General features: G+C 31.2%; 1 protein-coding gene across 1 annotated transcript in view; it reads right to left on the reverse strand.

Annotated features, from left to right (window-relative positions):
* Nucleotides 1–957: 957 nt before the first annotated feature.
* LOC143071961 (uncharacterized) overlaps nt 958–23,882 on the reverse strand; it is a 31,501-nt gene continuing 8,576 nt past the window's right edge. The window contains exons 9-22 of the mRNA XM_076246681.1: nt 23,499–23,621; nt 22,479–22,550; nt 22,045–22,181; nt 16,914–17,021; nt 16,503–16,589; nt 16,060–16,167; nt 15,095–15,275; nt 14,373–14,516; nt 10,429–10,514; nt 8,592–8,662; nt 8,145–8,254; nt 5,196–5,337; nt 4,504–4,577; nt 958–3,356 (exon numbers count right to left, since the gene is read on the reverse strand). Coding sequence (XP_076102796.1) covers nt 3,322–3,356; nt 4,504–4,577; nt 5,196–5,337; nt 8,145–8,254; nt 8,592–8,662; nt 10,429–10,514; nt 14,373–14,516; nt 15,095–15,275; nt 16,060–16,167; nt 16,503–16,589; nt 16,914–17,021; nt 22,045–22,181; nt 22,479–22,550; nt 23,499–23,621 — 1,478 coding nt within the window. The 3' untranslated portion in view covers nt 958–3,321. The remainder of the gene's footprint in view (nt 3,357–4,503; nt 4,578–5,195; nt 5,338–8,144; nt 8,255–8,591; nt 8,663–10,428; nt 10,515–14,372; nt 14,517–15,094; nt 15,276–16,059; nt 16,168–16,502; nt 16,590–16,913; nt 17,022–22,044; nt 22,182–22,478; nt 22,551–23,498; nt 23,622–23,882) is intronic.

Below are 23,882 nucleotides of genomic sequence, written 5' to 3' on the forward strand. Positions count from 1 at the left end.
TAGACTGACGGCAATTTATTATGATTATGACCTCGTTTACAAATTGTCAAATGACAAAACGTGAACATTTACTCTTTTGTTCGACTGCAACACAAAATGATGTCAACTTTCCATAACATGCATAAGGCACATTGAAATCTCTATCATGTTTTGCATCTCGTACGTTCACATAATTTATCTCAAATACCTAAAGAATTTTTTACATTAAAAAAACAAAGATTGTTTTATTGAATTGTGGCCCTTTTAGACTTACCTTATTCAAATAGAAGCCGATTACGATGTTTTTATGGTGAAACTTCATAAAAAAAACCTCAGTTAGACGCACTGTTTCCAATTTTCTTCTTCTTGAGCATTAGTATTCAAGCTTATGCAGTTTTTTGTTACTTGATTTATTTCAAGTGACTGGGCGGTGCTGAAATATGGTTCTACTTATTATTGTCCAGTCAAAAATGTTTTGGTATAAACTCATCAATTAAGTTTATAGGTTATTGATCCGGTTAACAAATGAAAACACTATATTTATATTCTCCAAGTAAAAAGTGTACATAGCCGTTAATTTTTTGTAATACGGAGTATAAAAAAATGGCAACAAATTTATTAGAATTTAGAAACTGTGTGGAAATATGAAAAAAAAGTAAAATCATAAAAATGCTTAACACCGAGGAAAATTTAAAAGGAAAATCCCTAATCAAATGTCAAAATCAAAAGCTCAAACACATTAAACGAATAGAAAACAACTGAAATATTCAGGTACAGGTTTTTTCCCTGTAGAAAATGGTTGATTAAACCGGGTTTTACAGCTAGCTTCACCTCTCACTCGTATGACAGTCGCACCAAATTCCTCTATTAATAACTGACTTTATTATTGAATGCACTTGCTTAGAGAGGAGTGAAGCATAATTTGCAAATGGAACTTAGACCTCTTTATTTTCTAAATAATAATAACAACTATATTCGTAAAAGCTAATACAAATTTATTTTACTAACAATTTGAAATCACAACAAAGAATATACAATGCAGTCAACAACGGATCTTTTAAGCAAGATATAACTTATCTCAAATTTATTCATTATGACACTTATTGGATAAACAATAGTTGTACAAGTTTGTAACTTGATGGTGTTTTTCAATAACTAGTTTTAAACTACATACTAGTACACATATACATTGAACGTACAACAAAAATATCGAATACCAAGCCAAATTAAAAAAAGTGGAAGTCCATAAAAATTTACATTATCAAAATTTAAGAATCAACAGAACAACTGAAAAACATCTCCCATATTGGTACAATCATTATCTTCAGAAACAGTATTAACAAATGAGCCATATGCAAATATAATTCACATTACGGACCTCAATTAAATTGTCACCCATAAGTATCGATCGTAAATAAAACTATAAAAATTACATTTTGATGATTTTTGTTTTAAAACCCCCATTCATTTCAGTGGCAAAATTAATCTTCACTCTTTCTTTAAATTTGTAAAAAAGTTTTTATCACCTTAGTTATATCATTCATCATAATAGCCATACTAAAATATCTCTAATTCTATTTGTCAATGTTGCACTTGTCATTATATTAAACAATAGACCTTTATAACAGTTCTCACTACAACACGTTAAAATACAGTTATCAGTGCAGAATAGTTTGAACCATTATTTCAGCATTGTAAAATCTTACTAGTTCACAAAATACTTGAATGTTAACAGATGAATTCGTAACTTGCGGAATACGTTTCAGAAAGCTTAAATCACATATTTAACTTATCTTCTATAATTTGTAGTGTCCATAAACTTCATAACTTACAATACTTAAATATACAAGATAAATATCTAATCATAAATCAAATGTTTCGTGATTAAACCAATCATCATATGTTTTACTAAATAGAATAAATGACACCTTTTTAAAATTTAAACTACAGAACCGGCATATCTGAACAATTCAGGAAGATATACAAATTGATCTCATACGTCTATTAGTTAAGAACTATTACTGGCTTTAGTCAGCCCTCTATTTCTATTTTCTTTTCGCAATAGTTTTACTGATCAAACGTATATCATCTGCATACATAATCAAATATAAATTAAGCATTCATAATTCATAATATTGACAACCTTGTTTCAACATTTTAATGTCCATTTTATTTGCGTTAACTGAGTAAACAAGAGCTTAATAAACAGCTCCATGAATTTTCATTCAAGATTCTCGTTCAAAATAACGCTAAGATTATACAATATGCATATTAAATGTAACAAAAGGATACGTAAATGTTTGAGTAACAAATCACACACTGAATAAGACAGAATAGTTTCATATCATCCTTTTATGTGTTATCGTTATTCTTTTTCTTACCCTTGTATTTATTTATATAAAGGGAGATATGGTTAGGGGGATGGTTACAGTCTCCCATTTTTAAATATTATTCAATGGTCTGATATGATCTATAACCTTTTCCGTCTATTTTTTTTATCCTTTTAAAACATAAATCACCTTATATTTACACGTTAAACATATTAATTGAAACATACATTTCTATCACAAAATTCTTTATATATCACAGATATTTGAAAATATACAATTGCAATTATTTTACACAATGCCACCATTGTCATAATTTTCACTCATCATGTACCCTTTTTTTATATCGCAGTTTTATGACACTTAAAAGTGTAATAAATAATAGTACTTATAACAACAATAATCATTATCACATATGTCCTAATATAGATTTTCCTAATGCAAATTAATCATTAAACTCAGTAAAATTAATATATAGTTGAAGTGAGTCTAGTTTCTATGGAGAGTTTTTTTGTTTGTAAATACGGTTTTGATAGGCTAAGTGATAGACTAATTCGTACGTAAAACTGGATTAACCAAACCACACAGTGTACCGAGTGCCATATTAATATTTTAAACATAGATATAGATATAACTTAGTCTACTCGTCCGTCACGTATCACGTTAACGTTTTGGTCTAAGGTTGTTCACCAAAAAGCGGTCACAAAAACTTGATCTTGACAGTACGATTTACACTTTTTAAAATAGATGTCAAAAATTAGTGTTTTGAAGATTTCACTATTTCATAATATTTACAAATTGAAAAGTATTGCTTAGAAATACACCAAAGGGTTATTCTAAACAAATACTTAATGTCTAGCTACTAGGCGAGTTTTCTCTCTAAATAGTACTGTTAGATTGAACATTGAAGCTTAGGTAACTAACAGAAGTATATTTATTACAAATTAATAATTTTTAAAGTATGTAAGGCTAATCCTAGGCCTTTGCCTTCATATTGTCACAATTGGATGTCATTTCATTGTTTCATCTCTGTAAGATCAGTTGTATTATCTGTAAAAGAAACAAAAAACAAGTAAGAAGATATCCATCTGAAGACTAGGGGAAGAGAAGGTGAATATATTTGGTTAAGAAAGCTCGCAAGTGCGTTTTAAAAAGCTTAACTTTAATAAAAACACGAAGAAATTAAGTTTCATAGTAGTCATTTTGCTATTTCAGTCTACCTTCAAAAATTTGTTGACCAAGGATAAAGATTTACTTTTGTAATATACTTTAAAAAAATCTTTATAGAATACTGTAAATTCAGAAATTATTGCGAGGTTTTTATTATTGCGAAATATGCGACAGAGTTGTAAACGCAATAATTAAAACTCACATTTTGAAATATTTTATATGAATTGAACAAGATTTTTCTCAAAATCATAAAAAATTAAAATAGCATTTAAGTCTTAATTGTCAAAATCGCAATATTAAATGCATGTAATAGTTTCTGAATTAACAGTAACTAATCGAAATTCAAATAGAGAAAAATATTCAACGAGTGACCGAACAACACATTAATTCACGACTGCGCGTAGCGCAAGAGTTAATTGTCAGTGTTGTTCGGTCACGAGTTGAATATTTTTCGATATTTGAATTCTTTAATTGGTTATTCTTTTTATTACATTGGCAAATGGCTTTTTTTAAAGAAATTAATGTAAAACATGTAAGGAACTATATCTTTTTTCTACGAATTCACAATTTGTTTTGATCAGCCGTTATCGACGTCTTGACAACGCTTATTCTTGTATGACGTCAGAAAGTGAAATAACCACGTTTTCAATAACTGGGAAATCAATGTAATTCATTTCAACCAATGAACATTGAAACCATGTTTTAGTCAGTTTTCAACACGTTCTTTATTTAGGTCAAGATAAGAAACATCCCTACATAAACTTTGATGTCTTTTGTTTTATTTTCAACAGAATATTTTGAATTAACAATGGAAGCAAAAATTAACTGTTGTCAATGGGATTTAGGTACAATACTTTTTTGAATGTTTTGAATGAAACGAAGTAGATCTTATTTTCATGTAAATTGAACATCGAAATAATATCAAGCCTTAGGGTATTGTCAATATCAGATATTATTTCAAATCATGTATGATCAAATAATTATCTTTGAAAATATTATTGAAAATATATTTATGCAATAACTTTACCTAAACGCTGTACGGGAACTGAGCTATGGTCTGTTTGGTTTTCTTGGATCATCTTTGAAAACAGTACTACATGCCTAAAATCATACTATACGTATTGAAATGTTTAACATGACGACAAAAAATAATATACAAAATTAAGGTGATCTATCTAGTTAAAACAATTATCTCTGGGAAATAAATACATTCACTGATCTTAAGAACAGCTGGTGTTTATACAGTAAAGTAGATGTTCGACCCATTGTGTTCCCGTGATCAGATTTTGACTGTAGGAATGTTGCAGATACCAATTTGGAACTCGACAACTTAATTTTCATTCAAACATACAATAAGTATTCTAAAATAGGCCTGTGACTTTAGAAATAAAGAGGTGACAGAAGCATTTCGTTTGTCGTACTAGTCAATAGGAGTCAACAGGTTTTTATAATAATGGGCCTTAATATAATATATTTGAAAAGTACGTTATAAAGAAAGTATAAACAATTGTATTTTCATATAACGTTATGAATTGGCATAACTCCAGAACAGAAAAGTGACGCCACTCAATTTGAAACTGCTCTGATTTTTGTGGTAATAAGCATTGTGTATAAGTGTCATAACATTTGATTGAGACAACATTAAGTAAGAGAACAGTATTTAATTTCGCAACGTTCGCACGGAAGGACAATGGTGTCATTATATATAGAATTACTTACACTGTTTTGTTTATTTCCACAATACATTTACCGTTTGGGTTTCTGCTGTAAGCACGGTCTAACTTAACATTTGTTTCTTCATCATAAGACTGCCAGCTACCACTAGGATTTTGATACTGCCAGGTTGATTGAACTGGCTTCACTGTTAAATATTAATTGATAACTTGAATAGTTCAGCGGCTATCTTGAAGCAATGTATATTCAAATCATTGTGGATAAAATATGCATTGTACAAACACACAACTAAAACAAAGATTTTTGTTCCATTGTTTTTCTTCAAATGACCCACTTGGGTCTAATTTTTAAAATAATCATTTATTACACTGTCAAATGAACAGTAATTTGCAGCTTAAAAAAAAAGATATGACACGACAAATGTGACTGCATATCATAAAACACACCAAAAACAGAATAGGCTTTATTGTAGAGGGAAATATATAGTCTTCAAAAATTTGGTTGAGGGAAACTCATATTAGAGAACGGAAACGAAAAATTTAGAAATTTATCCATTTATAAAGTAGCATAACTCTAGAACAATAAAACTGACACCCCCACAATTCATTCTTGATCTTTATTTTGTGATAATAAGCATTGTGTATAAGTTGCATAACAGTTAGTTGAGGTAATCGAAAATAAGAAAACTGGAACAAAACTAGTAAAAGTACGGATGTGCAGACGGACAAGAGTAAATTTTTATGCCCCTCCGCTACTGTGGATGCATAAAAAGTTTGAAAGACAGTACCCGAAATCTCCCATAAAGAATAAATTGTTTAATCAAAGAGCATATTGCTCTGAGGGATACGATTGCCATTGTTTTCTTTGACACATGTATACATGTAGCTGGATAATATTATTTTCAAAACTAATACAAACTACACATGTAAAATGTGATTTACGTAATCTGAATAGTTACAAAATAGCCAATCCCGGATACAATAGTAGGAACAATGGGGCCAGCTGAAGGACGCCTACGATTGCGGGAGTTCCTCGTTACATTGAAGACCCATTGATGGCATTCGGCTGTTGTCTGCTCTATGGTCGGGTTGTTGTCGCTTTGACACATTCCCCATTTCCTTTCTCAATTTTACTTATTGTGTTTTATTTTTGTGCTATCAATTCGAAGTTTACTTTCCACAGCAGTCAACGAGACTCAGAGTGAGAGAAGGTATTTCACTTCGTATCTTATCACCTATTTTCCTACGTTACTTTTGAGAGGAACCCCATTCCTAACTCTTTAAATACTTAATTTCCTTTTGGTCAGTGGTCATGAATCCTTTCCGTACACATTCCCCGGTTTAAATTGCGATTGTTTTTAATATACTATAACGTTTATCGACAGAACGAGTTATTTTTTCTCGATTTGTGTTTAAGTATTTTGATTCAGAATTGACGGAAGTTACTTTCGGAAGGGAAACAACAAGAAACGATAATATGGAAGACTCCATTTCGCCTGAAGGGGTGTTGTAGTTACACCTTTACGATGTGGACTACATTTCTTTTAATTTAAATGATGCATATGATTTAAAATTATGCAACAACATAATCCTCAATAGCAAACATACAACATGTACAAAAAAAGGATCCCATGAGTTTTAAATTAATCAATTGAGTGGGGAATCCAGAGCAACCATTTAACTTATACCCCTTGAAGTCAAGAAAACTATACGCATGCGCATAACTACCTAAACAAACCCTGGAGCAAGAATTATAATAAATGTTAATTAAACGACCTAGATAATTCTCTATTTCTTTATGGAAGTACTATATCAAATATCAGTTTCATAACGGTTACATATAAGAAAAACTCCACTTTAGTTCTTATATGACAGAAACAGTTTGATCGGAATTCAGAGAACTCTCGCATTTTTATCAAAACTGGAGAATTCCCTCTGACGTGTTTCTAAATTTTAAAAACCACTAAAGATAAATACTGCTTAATTCTGAATGTCCGTGTTGTTGAAAACACGCATATAAGTCCAGGGAAATATCAAACATGAAGATTATGAAAAGAACAATACAGGAAAGTTGTTTAAGTTCAATCCCTTTGTTTGTGTTTACCTTTTAAAGCAAGACAATCATAAGAATCTGAGATGTTCCTTAATGTTTAGAACAAAACGGTTGACGTGAGGGTATGGCCCTGAGCCAATAATATATGTTTACAGATTGCTTGAAAGCAATCGTCTCCCCAAAAAAGTGACAATGAAATATAAATATAAGTGGGAAATTACGACCACGAGTATCATTATTACCGTATGGGGTTCACCTATGAAGCCTTTGATCAACTCAATGTCACTTTTTTGTCATTTAAAAAAAAATCAAGAAAAAGTTTCATAAAAGAACCAACAATGAAATATATCTAAATAAATGCAACAGTAGTATACGGTTGTTCAAAGTCTTAAATGAATAAAACACTATCTACGTCTTATCAAATTTACAAACGACACCAACACTAACACGTGAGAAGAAAGTTAACCAATATCAAAGCCATAAGAAACCATAGGGATATTAAAACTCATAGGCAAAATGCCATGGCAAATAAAATAAACAAATGACAGAGAAACAAAAGTCCAAATAAAGAAACATATAAATCTTAAATCTGAGAGACTTCGACCAAAACTTAGATTGATATAAGCTCAATTGAAGAGGTAAGCACATTATGAACTCCATATAGCATCCGTTGTGAAAAAGTATTGCACTTGTTGATAGGAGGATAAAAAGATTCTACATTTCAAGTTATAAAACCATTTAAAACCCACCATCAGGAATTTTACAGTTGTGATTTGCATGTAACGTTGATTGATAATGTTTTATTTTGTTAGTTTTCATAATCTCCCAATTTTGAATTTGCCTTAGAGTTTAATGTTTTTGTTATAAATTGTCATATTGTAATTCGGACTCATAAATTTTGTAAGTTTTTTTTTCTTCACTATTTGTAAGTAGTATACTTACTTTTGTTGGTATGGGAAGGCAGAATAAGTGGTAAATCAGACATCATTTCCTGTCGGCTATTCTGTTCATCCTCTATTAAGTCAGGTGAACTTATAGTTCGACCATCCTCGCTGAAACAAATGGCAAATTTAAGACGATGATTCTTCTAGTCGTACGATTTTAGGAGGTGGGTTTATTTGACAACATGGGTTTTCAATAGTTTGATCTTGTCAACAATATATGTATCAGTCTTTATAATTCTTATTGTCATTCAATATACATCAACTACCAGTAATAAATTGATAATGGACAAACAAATACAATGCGAGAGTTTAACTGGAATACAATTTGATGTGGTGAAAAGAGTTTTCAAACAAGTGATCGGATGGTTCCTTTCTCATTGGCGTACAATAATGGTTCTACGTATTGATTAATATATGATAATTTAAATACAATGAAAATACACACCAGACTGCAACTTCAAACAAATCATCACAGGCAAACTTGTATGTTCCAAGTCTTCCTCGATCCCAATGAACCTGAAATTTATTTTTGCGGTATTTTAGCTATGATTTTTTTAATTCAAGAAATCCGATAGTTTTACAGACGAACATTGAGATTGCATATCTCAAATAAATAATAAAGTGAAACAATGTCAGAATTTAAATTTAAATTGCTGTTATGAAAAGTTATCAAAGGTACCAGGATTATAATTTAGTACGCCAGACGCGCGGTTCGTCTACATACGACTCATCAGTGACGCTCATATCAAAATAGTTATAAACCCAAACAAGTACAAATTTGAAGAGCATTGAGGATCCAAAATTCCCAAAAGTTGTGCCAAATACGGCTTAGGTTATCTGACCTGGCATAGGCGGATCCAGGGGGTCTTTGAGGGGCCCGCCCCCCACCCTTTCGTGGGAAAAATTTGGTTCATTATATAGGGAATCACTGAAGCATCATGGAGGTCAGTTAGCGGACCGCTTTTTATGAAAAGTTCTGGATCCGCCACTGCCTGGGATAAGAAAATCCTCAGTTTTGTAAACAGAAAATTTATAAAAATGACCATATAATTGATATTCATGTCAACACCGAAGTGCTGACTACTGGGCTGGTGATACCCTCGGGGACGAAACGTCCACCAGCAGTGGCATCGACCCAGTGGTGTAAAAAGTTATCAAAGGTACCAGGATTATAATTTAGTACGCCAGACGCGCGTTTCGTCTACATAAGACTCATCAGTGACGCTCATATCAAAATAGTTATAAAGCCAAGCAAGTGAAAAGTTGAAGAGCATTGAGGACCCAAAGTTCCAAAAAGGTGTGTCAAATACGGCTAAGGTTATCTATTCCTGGGAAAAGAAAATCCTTAGTTTTTTTGTAAAATTCAAAGTTTTGTAAACATAAGTTTTATAAAGTTCGATTTTGGTCAAAATTGTCACTTACATTAAATTATACGTAACTGTCTACGATTTGCATAATCTAAAATTTAATTTATGTACTTAGATATAACATTGCAGCTTTGGTTCAATATATACTCTTTTATTGATACTATTGACATAGTTAGCAGTAATTTTGTGTGCATTTGTCAAACATAGATTGTGCTAATTAGAATACGGCTTTGTTTACAAAGCGTAATAAGAACGTCATATTAGAATTTTAAAATAAACCGTATGTGCTCCTCCTTCTTTCACATAAATACGACATTATTTGAGGTCAAACTACCCATGGATTACCCCTTATAGATAACAAAAAATATATATAAAAAAGGTGAACAAGAATGTTTTCGTTACAAACGCAAAAGAGCTTTAAAAAACCCCAGGAAAACCATTATGATGTTCAACTTAGCGATTTCTAGTAAAGACAATTTCTTTATGTGCATAAAAATAACATTGTTTAGGCATTGATTCACTAAACATTTATCAGCATTATAATAGACCAAGGAAACAAAAGTAAACAAGAAAACGGACTTATCAGCAGGGGGGGGGCATACAAAATGTTAATCCTTGTATCTATGATGAGTTTATCTATATGTGAAGTACTGACACAAATTATATTTACCTTTACAAACAATGTAATGCATGTTTATATATGAATTATATTTTTCTTAAATTTTAAAACCAGAAAATGATTCAGGTGTCCTTCTCGACAAACATAAAGTTCCGTAAAAATTAAAATTGTATGTATTAAGGCAACCACTTCCTATTTAATCAACAGCTTAATTATTACGACTTTTCTAAATGACAGTAGTGAATCTGTGCAATATTTTGTCATTTAGTACAGGTACAGCATTGAGTATTACATACCACAACTTTTCCGTTTGATTCAACACGCAGTATAGTTCCTCTGCTACCTCTGCCTCCATCCTGTTCATCATACTTCCAATCTTTACCTTTAAATATATAAAAAAAAATTCGATCGTTCAATCGTTTACACAGAAGATAAATGTTCATATTTCATAATATGTATGCGTGCTCAGAACATTAACATGAGATAATCGGAAACCCTTTGGAATGGAGTGCTGTGTCCATTCAAACTTATACCTGGACGTTAAACGATTAAAATATATAGGTCAATGACACCATACTATCGTTATCAAAGTAAATAAAATTGAGAATGGAAATGGGGAATGTGTCAAAGAGACAACAACCCGACCATAGAAAGAAACAACAGCAGAAGGTCACCAACAGGTCTTCAATGTAGCGAGAAATTCCCGCACCCGGAGGCGTCCTTCAACTGGCCCCTAAACAAATATATACTAGTTCAGTGATAATGAATATCTATAAATATCTAGATCTATAAATGCTTTTGCTTGATTGATCGCTTGTATGGATGGAATGCACTTACTGTGTCAGAATCGTTTTCTACAAATATTCACTTCATCTTAAATACAGATTGTTTACTAATGGTGATTTATGATGGAAGATAAAAAAACCTAATTGTATGACATCATCAGCTATATGTTATGGAAATATCACAGTTTCATGCTACAAATACATACTAGTAAAGATATTGATACAAAGTGAACTCTTGCAAGTGCTTTAAACTTTCTAGCATACTGTTTAACATTCTCAAAACTATTATTTCATTCCTAGAACAGATACTGTAAACTCTCATATCGTTTTCAAAATTCATCGAATACTGGCTGTTCAATCATATAAACTGTATGTTAAATTGCTTTTTTCCTTTTTTATCATTTATTAGGTCTATTGTATTTGTTCTGTTTATTATTAGGTCTTTCCAATATTCTGCAGAAAGACCTATTGTATTTGTTCTGATAATTATTATTTTCTTCGCAAAATTTTGTTCTCGCGTACCATTTTTTTTTCACAACATGTCGATAAGATATTTCTTATATATTATCATACAGTTTATGCGATTTCTATTTTCATCCATTCTAAGCCAAACAATTTTCTGTGTAAGAGTTATCTCCCCGAAAACTGTTTTCCTTGTGACTGCATCTCCTCTGTAACCGTAAAAGAAAGCAACAAATTTATTTCATAAAATTGTTCGTTGTATCCTTTGCATCCATATGAGAGTTATTTCCCCTTATGCATTTGATATAAGTGATATGCATTTCTATCTTGTAAACCATAAGTGATAGAGACCTAGGATCTTTTGATTTGAGGTCCTTGGTAAAAAACAAATTAAAATTAGGTCAAAGTCAAAGGTCAAAGTCATATTCTAAATTTTGAATTTGGCTTATTTTCACTAATTTCTAGAAACCGTATACATATTATATCTTTATTTACCAAAGTCATAACAACTATAGGCATACAACATATAAACTACACAAAGTATACATAGATAGCAGAAGGTAATGTGTGAAACATATTACATCATGTTAGATCTTAATTTTTGTGCACGAAATATAAATTTACCCAAATTACATAATTCTCTAAGATTATTAGAACTCATTGATTGTATATATTTATATATAGAAGGTGTTCTCCAATAATAGGGTTTTATAAAATGAGATCTAAGACCTTGGTAAGTAGGACATTTTAAAATAAAATGCATCTCATTTTCAATGTCAATTTTACAAAAACTACATAGTCTATTACTTCTTGGAATTGCAGAATAGCGACCACATTCTATAGCTAAACCATGACTACTAAGTCTTATCTTGATAATACATGTCATAAAAATAACTGGTATTGGTTTACATGAATAATTTTGTAAACAAAAGTTTTGAACCATATATCTATAACTCGTACATCTAACTAAATTATTCATTTGGCTGTCAAAATCTTTCTTCAGACAATCAAACAGGCGTTGTTTAATTACCAAGTAAAAACTACTGGAAAGCTTACTATCTAAAAATAAACCTTGATTATCCAAATATCACCTAAACCTATACTGAGCAACTCATTTTTAATAAAAAATACAACCAATTTGTCTTATTATTTGGACATTTTTGTAAATCGTCATATAAAAAACAGTAACAGTTTTTCAAAATACAATTTGTGGTACATAACAACTATAACCAGTATATAAAAATGCGACATTCTCTGGTGTGTTTAGGATATCGACAAATTATTTTTCCTAAATTGTTAGTTGCGACATGTGGTAACAAGTAAATTTTGATTGCAAGGGTAAGTTGAATGTAAAAGGGAGTTTTCTCTCCTCTTGTATATGAAAATACGCGCATGGTGATATAACTCATTAATCAAATATAATTTGACCTATGGCCTTTTAATTTGAGGTACTTGGTTTATGACCTTGAAATTGATCCCAAGGTCAAAGCTTAATTTGCCGTTCTAGATATTGACTTTTGCTTTTACCTCAAATGTTTACATGATAAAGCCATAAGACCTTTTGCAATAGGTTTCACACCATTTAACTTTGTAAAAAACAACCAGAAATGACCTTGTGTGAACCGGAAGTAGCTATTTTTTGTACTGTATCAATATAAAAGTATATAGAACCAGATATTTTTGGAATAAGTGTCAAGAAAGAAACATTTTTAAAACCTGAAAGTAACAAATTATCTCCTTTTTTTAAAACATTTTGTATCAAAACCATATATTTTTGAAATCAGCGTACAATTATTTGACCATTGAAATGACATTTTTAACCTTATTTTACTACTTTCATTTTAAAATTCCTTGTTTTTGGTGGAAAGACATTCAATTATTCTCAATTGTTATTTTATTATTATCATATTTTTCTTCCTCCAAATTTTGTTCTCGCGTAAAATATTTGTTTCGCAATATGTCGCTAAGATATTTCCTATATAGTACTGTACAGTTTATGCGCTTTTTATTTTCACTAATTCTAAACCAAATACTTTTCTTTGTAGGGGTTATCTCCCTGAACACTTTTTTCCTTGTGACTACAACTCCTCCCTAACTGTAAAAGAAAGTGACAAATTTATTTTATAAAATTGCTCATTATATCCTTCACATGATTTGTCCTATTTTGACTGAAGCGATATGAACACTCCATATGATAGTTATTTCCCCTTATGCATTTGATATAAGGGATATGCATTTATGTCTTGTAAACAGTTATTGATAGAGACCTTAGACCTTTTTATTTGATCCAAAAACAAGAAAATTAGGTCAAGGTCAGAGGTCAAGGTCATATTTCAAATTTTGATTTGGGCTTATTTTCAATTCTTTTCAAAAAATGTATGAGATTTTGACAACATGTTTTTACTAAAATGTAAGTTGCGACATGTCGTAACACATTAACCATATATAATTAAGACCTATGGTCTTTTGATTTGAAGCCTGTGGTTTATGACCTTGAAATTGAACTCAAGGTAATAGGTAACATTTGCGTTCTAGATTTTGACCTTTGCTTTTACCTCATATGTATACATGATGAAGCCATGGGACTTTTTGCATTACGTTGAAAGCCACTTGACCATGGAAAGTCCAACCGGAAGTGACCTTGTGTAAACCGGAAGTAGCTTTGTTTTTGTATTTATCTAATGTAAAAGTATATTGAACAATATATTTTTTGAATCAGTATCAAGTAAACTATCAAATAAAACTGGAAAAACACATATTTCAAACCGGAAATAACAATTTATCTCCCTTATTTAGAAAAAAATGTATAGAAACCATATATTTTTGGAATCAGTGTACAATAAGCTATCATTTGACGCTGGATATGATATTTCAAACTGAATTTTCATAGTTCTGTATGAAAATAATATGGATGGAAAGACCTTCAATTGTTCTTTAAATAATTTGTTTTTAATTTTAACTATTTTCCTTTTATCATTAATTTTATACAATACCTCTTTTAACTTTGCATCCTACAGCAATCATTTCATCTACTAATCGTCTAGGTTCATTAACAGGTTTTATATCATAAAGTCTTTGGCTTTCATCATAATGATAACAATTCTTGACACCACTGTCCCATTCAACCCATATCATTCCTGAAACGAATGTTTCGTGACTTTACTTTTGTACGCATATTTCAATTTCAAGTTTTTGAAGTGGTATAGATGTATTTGCATTCTGTATACTTTTTTTTTAATAGTGTTGAAATTTTCTTTAACGTTTCGTTGTTCTTACAAAGTAATTAACAATTAATCATGTTAATATATCAGAAATATTTCATTTATTTTAGAAGCCCGGGTATAAAACAAGCTTTGTATTTTCAGTACGTCGTGTGCTGTACAAGGAAATGCATGAAACATGTCAAAAATATGACATTGTTTTCCAGACGTTCGATGCATTTGAACGTTTGATTTTGCAATTTGATAAGGAATTTTTCGTTTTGAATTATCCTCGTACAGTATTTTTTGGTTATTTCAGTTTTTATATCTTTTTTAAATGTACAACTTTAAGCATTTAGCGAAAATATTTTTTTTCTTCTGACAAAGTCCTGCATGAACAAATTACTATATCACGAGTATTTCTCACAGATGTTTTTATTGTTCTGTTGTGTTAACTTAATACATGATATTGATTAAATGTGTTTGCATTTGATGAAGAGCCATTAATCAAATACCATCTTTATCTTCACCAATAACGGTACCAGCCATGTTTGAATCTTGATTTTTCCATTGCCAATTTGGTCCTCGTCGAACACGCGTTCCTAGCTGGACAGCTTTACATCTCGGTTGTTTGAACCGACCGTGATATTGGGTTACGGGATCCAATAACAGCATAACATTGTCCGTTATATCATCCTGAATTTGTAGTAAACAAATATTAGATAATAAATTATAATAAATGTTTTGCCTCCTTAATGGTGTTTAATATTCAGTAAGCAGTAAGCGAATTCAGAAATTTAAGATCAATTTTAATTCTATGCTGTGCGTAATTTTAGATAAAGAATGTGCATTGGAACCAACAATTAAGATAAAAGGAGCTTCTTCTTTTTTTATTGATTTCTTCTTCTATTTTATTAAAATTTTAAAGAAGCCATTGTTATATTATGGTTCGTTTCTGTGTGTGTTACATTTTAACGTTGTGTTTCTGATGTGTCGTTGTTCTCCTCTTATATTTAATGCGTTTTCCTCAGTTTTAGTTTGTAAACCGGATTTGTTTTTTTCTATCAATTTATGAGTTTCGAACAGCGGTAAACAACTGTTGCCTTTATTTAAAGAAAATAGGGTTGCATTTCTGACACCAAAATTGTGTGGTTAGTAAGGAATTGTTATACTTGTTATACCCAATTATGGAGAGCATTGCAAGGTGTATTTGATGTCATTTTACGTTTACATACATACATTAAAAATATAGTGAAAATTAAAACCCAAAAACAAAATGACATTTTTGTTTATTTTGAATCATTTTGAATCATTTTTTCGTTTTAACATTCAACCCAAATAAGATACTATTTGTCTATTCAGACTTGTAATATTTAATGGATTCAAATAATATGTAAGACTGATATGAAATTTATCTCTTAATGAAGAGTATGATCAGTAAAAAAAGGTTTAATTCACGTTAGAAAAAAACTCAACTTACATATGCATCTAGTTCCTGCAGACTGACAGAATGAACAGCTGTTTTCACTGAGGTTCTAGTAAACTCAGTGTTTTTCTCTAATTTGTGTGCTATTTTTGATGCATGGATCTGAAATTCATTTAAAATAATTGATACGCAAGCTCAATTGTCCAAACAAAATTGCGGCGATGTGAAGGTTTTTTAAGGTTAGTCAGCATATTTGAACATTATTCATTCTCTGTCATAACTCGATTTATATTACACATCCAGATTATTTTAAAGGTGTTTGATTGCTGTGTTATTAACACACACTTTTTAACATCCATTATATTTTTAAACTGTGATCTTGTGACGAATCATAGATAGAAAAAAGATAAAGTTCGTTATTTTTAAGATGAAAATAATATTCAATAAAAGCGGTATTAATTTTCGAAACCTTGGAAAAATGAATTTCATATATTTACCAAAATCTGTGTATTTTGTGCGAGTCGATGAATCTGATCTGGTGGAATCAACTTGCCAAAAGTTTTTTTCACAACCTTACTCATAATCTAAAAATCAAACATAAATGACATCTTTTGTTTAGTACATACATTTCTCTGAATTATACAGCATGATTCAAATATTTGAGAGAAAGAAATCAATGTTGCTAGTTTACATTTGAAAATTGTAAATTTAGTATAACAGATTATTTTACCCGCGTTTGTAAAACTTTAATAAAGGAAGCAGGCTTATGATTTGAATCTGATCAGTATCATGTACACGAATATCCTCTTGCTTAACAAATAATAAGTCTGAAATATTCATACTTTTTTAAAACTTTTCAAACATCTAATGAAAACAAATCGTTATAACAATAACATAAGAGAACTTACATCAGTGTTTGCGCCACCTACTGGAACACAACATACTTTTATTCCTCTAAGAGCAATATTTGTTACAGTTTTATCTATTTCACTATCCCTCACTAAATTTAGCATAGTCTGGAAGTAAAATAAAACGTTAAAAACAATATATTGACTTTGGGGGACTTTTACGAGCACCGCTATAAGTAGTAGGTAAACATGAAATTGATGTACAACGGAATCAAAAACGATATACCCGTACAACATGCTAATCTGTATACTTTTTTGTAATTCTGAAAGCTCTTATTTGTCGTCTCTGAGAAGAAGAAAAAAATGTGAATAAAATTCCAACATGGCCATAAACACTGATATTAAAGGGATAATCGTAACTGGAATTACGACTATCCCAATATGGCGACGGTAGATATAGGTAAAATCTTTTCAGTCATTTTTCTCAAATGAAGCATGTTTTTTGTCAATAGTTACTCAGCTGCAAGGTTTTTATATACCATTACATCATATTTGAATCGTAACAGTGCAATGGAATTGTCTAAGCGCTTTGAAAATTGACGTTGAAAAATTCGGGATGATAATCGTAACTCTATGGCATTTTTCTTCTTTGATAATCGTAATTCCTTTATCGGATAATAGTAACTGAAACATAACAAATGTGTCTTTCGGCATTTCAATGGTTTTTTGTGTAAAAAATGCAAATGTCTAGTTTAACGACGACATTAACGCATATAAAAATAAATGAAGAAACTAACAGGTTAATATCTAGAACAAATTTACTTATATATTTCTATTTATAACTGACAACTATATGCATAACCTTTTAATATATACATGTACCTGTTAAAGATATGTAAAATGAAGCAGCTGTCGAGTAAGTTGTTGGGGTAAGTAGATATATTTTTATTTTCTTCACAGTTTCAATGTTGTGTGCTAATTTAAGGGAGGAAAAAGGATTGATTAGCTATATTCCATATCCCAAAAGTGCAATCCTTTCAATTCATTTTTCAAAATGAAAGTCGCGTATATTACATTTTCATACGTCATATGTTTTGCCTCCAATATCACGTTGTACTAAAATTCTGCGTGAAATGAACCATTTTAAGTTTCCATCAATAACTTTTTAAATGCATTATCGGATTTAACAGTTGTTACTTTTATCGGTAGATATGAGTGTTCATGTTTTTTTCTCTTATATTTCAATAAATATAGCCGTCCAATTTTTTCCCTTGGATTCACTTTTTTCTTTTTTATACTGATATAATATTTGATTTTAAAAATTAAATTCAAATGTTTTGATCAAATACACATGTACTTTATGATGTTTCTTTAAACAGTGTGGATGGGGATCTATAATAGTTACCAATTTATTGTTACTATTGTTTATTATTATTAGGTAAGGATAATTTGTGTTTTCATTTAATAGAAAGGTACTAACTATATGGCAAGTGTGCAAGTACAAAAATGTTTCTTGTTTAGTACCTTAAATATTTTTCTCTACAATATCTTCCATGCATTTGTATGCAGCATACTTTTCATATACCAAGTATTTATGAATTTTTTAATTAGTTTGTTTCTAATATGGCGGAATATGCGTTATTTTTTCTCAACGTTGCATTATTTGAATAAGTAGTTTCTTGTAATTAATATTAAAGCCACATCAATTTTATTTCTTGATTTTCGGGCTTTTGGCCAAACTATAAAAGAACACAAATCCATGTTTGTCAATGAACTCCACGTTAGAATGTGCTTCCCGGGGGCAGAAATAGCACATATAGCCACCTGCAATACATGAATTAAAACAATATTTACTATATTGCCATGTTTTTATTCAGGATAAATTAATGTTTTTTTACCGTCTTCATCAGAAATCTGATGTGGGACGGCACATGCGTTTTGCCTGACAATTATTGACATATATCATAACTTCCTTTAAAAGTGTCTCTTCGCTCATTCCCATATTTTGTGACATTCCTAGTTCTTGGAAATTTCTGTATATTAACATAGTTTGTGTTTTCCCCGTTTCTCAATTTCTTGAAGCTTACTCATCCTTCCAATTTTATGATATACTAGTATGTAGCTGTTTTCATTAGAAATATTAATAATGTATGCATAAAAAGAAATTTTGTCATAAAAGAGGGACGAAAGATACCAAAGGGACAGTCAAACTCATAAATCTAAAACAAACTGACAACGCCATGGCTAAACATGAAAAAGACAAACAGAAAAACAATAGTACACATGACACAACATAGAAAACTAAAGAATAAACAACACGAACCCCACCAAAAACTAGGGGTGATCTCAGGTGCTCCGGAAGGGGTAAGCAAATCCTGCTCCACATGTGGCACCCGTCGTGTTGCTTATGTGATTACAAATCCGGTAAATAGTCTAATTCGGTAGGTCACATTCATGAAAGGGAAGGGGATTGTAGTTACGACGTAAGGAACATATCCGATATCATTTGTGAAACGGTTATTCCATAACGGTCAACCAACTCGTGATGGCGTCCGTAAAATTTACGAAGAGATGATTTCAACTTCACCATTTGGAACTCTTGGTTTAATAGCTTCCTTGTGAGCAGTAATCCTCTATCAAGAAAATCATGATAGGAAATGCAAGCACGGGAATATCGTATCAATTATGAGATATAAACCCCGTATGCAGGTACTGCTGGAATGTTGCTACTTAGAAATGGAAAGTTCACAATTGGAAAGCTGAAATCATCTCTTTTGTCGTAAAGTTTTGTTTTCAACCGACCCTCATTGTCAATTTCTAGATGTAAGTCAAGATATGAAGCCGACTTAACTGTATCTGTACTATCCTTTATCTCCAATTCGATGGGATAGATGCGTTCCACATAGTCACCAAATTTAGAGTTAAAGGATACACATAGTCACCAAATTTAGAGTTAAAGGATATTGCTAACTTCTTATCTTTCTTCCTAAGAAGTTCCTGCATGAAGTCAGCGTCATAATAATAAAGAAACAAGTCGGCAAGTAGAGGGGCACAATTTGTTCCCATTGGGATGCCGACAGTCTGTTGAAAAACACGTCCTCCGAACGTTACAAATATGTTGTCAATCAAGAAATCAAGCATCTTGATAATATCGGTTTCAGAGAATTTTTTGTTTGAATCAGAGTGATTCTTAACAAAGTATGATTTATCCCTCCCTAAGACAAGATACTTGTATCTACGTTGGCCATTCTTTTTTATGAAGCAAAGTAATACCAACTCTTTCAATTTGTCTTTTAGTTTGGAATGTGGAATACTTGTGTAAAGAGTAGAAAAGTCAAATATTTTAATACTGTTACAAGATGAAAGAGAGTTAGATTGTATGTACTCTAAAAGATCTTTGGAATTTTTAAGTATCCACATCTGATTCACGCCACCTCTAGAATAGGCAGTTTCACAATAACTTTGAAGCCCGTGTTTGATTGCTGATAAAATAGATGTTAATAATTTAGAAAGAGGTTTCGTGGAGCACATGGAAGACCCAGCAATATACCGTTGTTTGTAAGGACACTTATGTAGTTTAGGTATCCAATACAGTGATGGAAGATCCAGTTCTTCATCTTTGGTTGAAATACCAAAGGAACAAAGAACAGACCTATGATTATCCAGGATTTCCTCTTTGGTAAGTGTCGTGAGGGTATAAGTTGAGTTTCCAAGTGAATTGTCTATACATCATAAGATGTTGGAACGTTTCGTGATTAATTCATCGCCATAATTTCCTCACGTTATCAGATATACGTTTTTAGTGTCAGTATCAATAAAACACTTTTCAAATAACATTATCATATCGGTTACTTCGTGACTTTTTGATCTATAAAAAATATTTTAATCATAAGAAAATGGCTGTACCAGATCAGTTATATGACAGTTGTTATCCCTTCGTTTGATTTGTTTGAGCTTTCGATTTTGCCATTTGCTAAGGGACTTTCCGTATTGAATTTTCCACGGAATTTGATATTTTTTTATTTTACATTTTTGGTATCATAAGAACACTCTTGGTCAATAACATCATCGAATAAGGAATACCATACAACCATAGTTTTTAAGCCACAAAAAAAAAAATAATAATGCCAAGGGTTTTCTGTATACCAATCAAAGCTGGTATACCGATCAAGATATGATTGGTTCGTAACTTATCATGTCTATCAGTTACATCTGGATGTTTTATAACAAGATACATTTAGATGACTTTGGTTGTGTTAATTATAAGGAACAACCCCATAACCATTTATACTCCTAAAAAGTAATGTGAAAGTCTAATACCGGCAGTACAATGCCTACGATTTTTAGTAGAATTAAAACATGGAAAGGGTGACCTACAAAAACATGACTCTTTAAGATATCCTACTTTTCTGTTATCAGTTTACTCTTAGAAGAACTTGCAGATAGTTTGAAATTAATTTTGGCCTAATAAACGTTTCAAAATGTATATCAAAACTATTTTTTGGGTTTCTAATCATTAATTTTTTTTAAAGTAAATCTTTTATTTTAATATTCTACCACTTTAGGAAAGATATATACCTAGCAACAATTGCAATGATCACGAATCGAGTTTCAGGAATAACCCTGTTATGGCCATTTTGATGAAGTTAATCAAGAAAAGAGCTTCGGACGCCTGACATGCATGAAATGTCATTTTCATTCAATCATTCATTACGTTTTCAAGAAGCATGATTGGACACAATTGCTGTAATAAAAGCTTCTTCAACGTGTGTATTAGGGCTTTTAGACACAAAATTTGGCCTTGACCATTATAATATTGAAATGGCATTTATTGTTCAAATGCACATCTGGTACTGTAACATTAAAACTGGTACGGTTAATGTTATTAACTGTCTGCAGGAAACATTTTTCGGGCGGAACATTTCAAATGTTTCCGAAACTCCTTAAACTTATTTGATTTAAATTGTGTACAAACATATTTTTTGCATTAGATTGGGAACAGCATATTCATGTGTATCCTGTATTGGGCTGTATCATTGTTATGTAATTCATTTAATTCATTTTTGACTGTAAGTACTCTTTACGAAAGTATAGTTTGGCGTATGATCATTACAAACATCAACATATTGATGTAATACCAGTAATTTATTGTCTAAATGAGTTGTCTACCTGCTTTAAAACCAATACTTACCAGTAAAGACGATACTGATAGCGCACCAATACCGTCCCTGTCTTCCTCACCAGGGGCATCTACTCGAGTTGGCATTCCATCCGTTATCACAATAATATACGGAAGGAAATCATGGTGTTCGATGGTGGTGGGACCCACTGAAGAAAATTCATCATTGAATCCATTTAAGAATAACATGATAAATGTATAGATATAAATACAGTTTCTTCTGAACCCGAGTATAGCTTTGTTTTATAACTCACTTTCTTTACAGAAATTCATAAAAAAAAAACCTAAACATTAACATGCATTCGTTAAAATTCAATTTGTACTGTCAATATCATATTAGTTAGACCCAAAACAAAAAGAGGACAACACTGCAACTCTACTTTTTATATATAGAAAATAGTAAGTTTAAGGATAATGCGTATATAAATGTCTTCAAATAAACTTACAGTGAGTAATTCCAGACAATGCCATCAACAGACCAGCTGCTAGCGGTGACGGACCACCAGGTCTCAAATTGGCTGAAATGTATTTCACATTTTGTAATGAAAAAAAATCATGTATTATAGGACCCAAACTAGAAAATAGATATAAATGTTTAAGCCATATTGATGTATCCATACGATTAATTTTGAATGACATCGTGTTGGAATTTGATTTACCATTATTATAAAACTTATGTTATGTCTACAATATTTTTTTTTATAATATTGAGCACTTAAACATATTGAATGCTTTAGAACTTGATACATATATGTATTGTTTTCCTTTATAACGTATATAAATATTATAGTATATGCATAAGAGAGGCGAATGATATCAAAAGTATATTCAAACCCAGAATTTAAAAAAATGACAATGCCATGGGAAAAATCGACGGAAAGACAAACAGTACACAAAACACATCAAATAAAACTTAAGACAGAGCAACACGAACTCCACTAAAAACCTGGGCTTATCTCAGGTGCTCCGAAAGGGTAAGCAGATCCTGGTTTAGATGGGACACTCGTCGTATTTCTCATGAAAGTACAAATCCGGTTATCAGACCCATTCGATAAGTGTCATTCGGGGAAAAGAAGACGGGACTGTGGTAACGATATCCTATAAACATCCGTCGTCAATTCTAAAACAGGCATTCCATAACAGTCAACCAAATCGCGATGGCGTCAGTAGATTTGCGAAGGGATTATTTTCACCACTTTTTGTTAAACAACTTCTTTGTAAGCAATAACACTCTATCAAAGGAATCATGATAGAAAATGCATGCTCAGTAACATCGTATAAATTGTAAGATATACACTCCATATGCAGATGATGTTGGCCATGGAATGTCGCTACATAGAAATGGAAAAATCAGAATTCGGAGGCAAAAATCATATCTTTTAATTTCAATCGACCTTCATTTTAAATTTCTAGGTGCATGTCCATATATGTGACAGTCTTAACAGTGTATGTTGTATCTTTCTTACCTATTTCAGTCTTGATACCATCGTAATCAGCCAGAGGATGCATGATCAATTCAGTTTCTTTTCCAAAATGAGCTAGTCCAACATTATCTCGTATTCCATATCTTAAACTGATCGTATGTAGACCTGTGCAAATCGTAATGTCAACAATAGTCAATGTGAAAATATCTAAAGGAACTGTTAATAATAAATACAATGCCGAGTTGAATATCAAATTATTCAAAATGTTATTATTTTTAAATACACCTAATACTATGATTGAAACTGCCTAATCAAAAGTTAAAATTAGTTTTTGCTGAGCTGTTTCTTTAGTTTTGTGTGGTCCTTTATGTTATATAAGTTTGCTTTTTTTCAAACTGTCCAGGGTCCAGACCATTTCTGCTTAAA

This window comes from Mytilus galloprovincialis, chromosome 4 (genome assembly GCF_965363235.1).
Source record: "Mytilus galloprovincialis chromosome 4, xbMytGall1.hap1.1, whole genome shotgun sequence".
Lineage (NCBI taxonomy): Eukaryota > Metazoa > Mollusca > Bivalvia > Mytilida > Mytilidae > Mytilus > Mytilus galloprovincialis.